This window comes from Procambarus clarkii, chromosome 14 (assembly GCF_040958095.1).
Source record: "Procambarus clarkii isolate CNS0578487 chromosome 14, FALCON_Pclarkii_2.0, whole genome shotgun sequence".
Lineage (NCBI taxonomy): Eukaryota > Metazoa > Arthropoda > Malacostraca > Decapoda > Cambaridae > Procambarus > Procambarus clarkii.
The window spans coordinates 4631285-4634000 of NC_091163.1; the positions used below are offsets into that span (position 1 = coordinate 4631285).

The 2716-nt window shown below is 48.8% G+C and overlaps 1 protein-coding gene across 1 annotated transcript in view; it reads left to right on the forward strand.

Annotated features, from left to right (window-relative positions):
- Positions 1–825: 825 nt before the first annotated feature.
- Positions 826–2716, forward strand: part of LOC138364662 (uncharacterized) — a 65171-nt gene continuing 63280 nt past the window's right edge. The window contains exon 1 of the mRNA XM_069324638.1: positions 826–852. Within this exon, the coding sequence (XP_069180739.1) occupies positions 826–852 (27 nt within the window). The remainder of the gene's footprint in view (positions 853–2716) is intronic.

Sequence of the window (2716 nt, forward strand, 5' to 3'; positions counted from 1 at the left end):
CTAACCTGGTCACCCGTACACTCTTGACCTCCGCCGTGACCTCAGGACCCGGGCTGTGACCACACCCGCGCGAGACCACCGCCCTGGGACCACTCGCGGAGACCTCCCTCGCAACCTTGGAGGGTGCAACTCTGGCATCTCTGGGGGACATCACTATAGTACTTCTCAAGACCAACACCGCTGGTCGTAGTAGACCGGAGAAGGACTCTCCGTAGGAGACCACAGAAGGACTCTTCGTAAGAGACCATAGTAGGACTCTCCATAAGAGACCATAGTAGGACTCTCCACATGAGAGCACAGAAGGACTCTCCGCATGAGTCCACAGTAGGACTCTACGCATGAGTCCACAGTAGAACTCTCCGCATGAGTCCACAGAAGAACTCTCCGTAAGAGACCATAGTAGGACTTTCCGCATGAGACCACAGAAGAACTCTCCGCATGAGACCACAGCAGGACTCTGCATGAGACCACAGTAGGACTCTCCGTAGGAGACCACAGTAGGACTCTCCGCATGAGACCACAGTAGGACTCTCCGCATGAGACCACAGTAGAACTCTCCGCATGAGACCACAGTAGGACTCTCCGCATGAGACCACAGTAGGACTCTCCGCATGAGACCACAGAAGGACCCTCCGTAAGACCATAGGACTCTCCGCATGAGACCACAGGACTCTCCGCATGAGACCACAGGACTCTCTGTAGGAGATCACAGTAGGACTCTCCGTAGGAGACCACAGAAGAACCCCAGGAAGAGCCCGTCTCCAGCACCCCAGCCACAGGAGCAAGACACAAAGTAATGATACGTCCTCCAGCCGTCACGTCAACATGAACAACTTATGGTCTCTGTGTCAGGTGAGTTATCATGCATTCCCTCCGCACCTTTCTTCAGTACCTCGGTGGCTACCCGAGGGACCTCGTAAGCCACACACACACGAGGGACCTACATAAGCCACGTATGAGTGACCTCATAAGGGACTTCATAAACCATGTATGAGACATGAGGGACTTCATAAACCATGTATGAGGCAGATTTATGACAGATTTTAAAACCTAAGCTAAACTAGGCCTAGTTATTCGTTATAATGTATGGGGGGGTCGTTTGTAATAGTGTATGAAGGCTGTTGTTGTATACTGCATGCGTAAACATACAACATACTGTATGAACAGTTGTTATAATGGGACTTCGATCTGTCTCATGGCTGTGTTCGAGGTTTCGATCAGTGAGGGATGGTAGTGTGTGATTCTGGTGGCGGTGAGGCCGCGAGGGAGCTTACATAACTGTTCGAAAACACTTGATATGACTGTTCGAAAACAACCCGATGACTCCTGAAACAATCCGATGACTGTTCGAAAACAACCCGATGACTCCTAAAACAATCCGATGACTGTTCGAAAACAACCCGATGACTCCTAAAACAATCCGATGACTGTTCGAAAACAACCCGATGACTCCTGAAACAATCCGATGACTGTTCGAAAACAACCCGATGACTCCTGAAACAATCCGATGACTGTTCGAAAACAACCCGATGACTCCTGAAACAATCCGATGACTGTTCGAAAACAACCCGATGACTCCTGAAACAATCCGATGACTGTTCGAAAACAACCCGATGACTCCTGAAATAATCCGATGACTGTTCGAAATCCCTTAAGCTAACGGACCAATCGAGCGTGCCGATGAACTAACTCACCGTCCTAAAGCGAAAGTACTTTCTAGTAGACGGTTCGAAGGTACTAATAGATCAGGGTGGACCAATAGAAAGTAGACTTTCGAATTTACGAATTTTGACATAACCGATTTATATATATATATATATATATATATATATATATATATATATATATATATATATATATATATATATATATATATATATATATATATATATATATATATATATATATATTTAAGTATCAAGTAGGACCTAACCATCTTAGGCCTAGTACAGCCCATCTGAGGCTTAGTCTAGCTTGTAATTATGATATACTAGGGGTAAGAATAGTAGATATCTCGTCTCTACCTTCCTACCTCTCTCCCTCACTCACCCGCTCCCTACCTTACCTTTCTTCACCCTTCCAATATACCCCCCCCCCTCCACACGTGAGAAAACCAACATCCGAGTCATTCTTCAACACCCGCGACATCTGCCAACACCCGCAATACCTGTAGGAGAACGACGTGAACCTAAAACCTGTCGTAGTGAAGTGGTTATCGATACTGTGGTGTCCCCTCCACCTCTCTCCCTCTCCCTCTACCTCTCCCTCTCTCTCTCTCTCTCTCTCTCTCTCTCTCTCTCTCTCTCTCTCTCTCTCTCTCTCTCTCTCTCTCTCTCTCTCTCTCTCTCTCTCTCTCTCTCTCTCTCTCTCTCACAGGGAGGGGGGGGGGGGGCGCCAGGGTAGGAGAGAGTAGTGAAGGTCAGTGATGAGTAGCGTTACCAGACCCCCTCACCATCCTCACTATTCTGGGCACGTCTCAACACTACTCTAGTTGACCTTACCTAAGGTCACCACCATACTTACCCACCCCCTCCCTACCCCACCCCTCCGTTACCGGCTGCCTTCCCCCTTATATCCTGCCCCACCCACGCTCCCCACCCACGCTCCCCACCCCCACACATATAATATATTATCCTCCCGCCCACACTCTCCCCCACCTCAACCCACACTCTCCCCCTCAGCCTACACTCTCTCCCCCCATAACCCCCACTCTCCC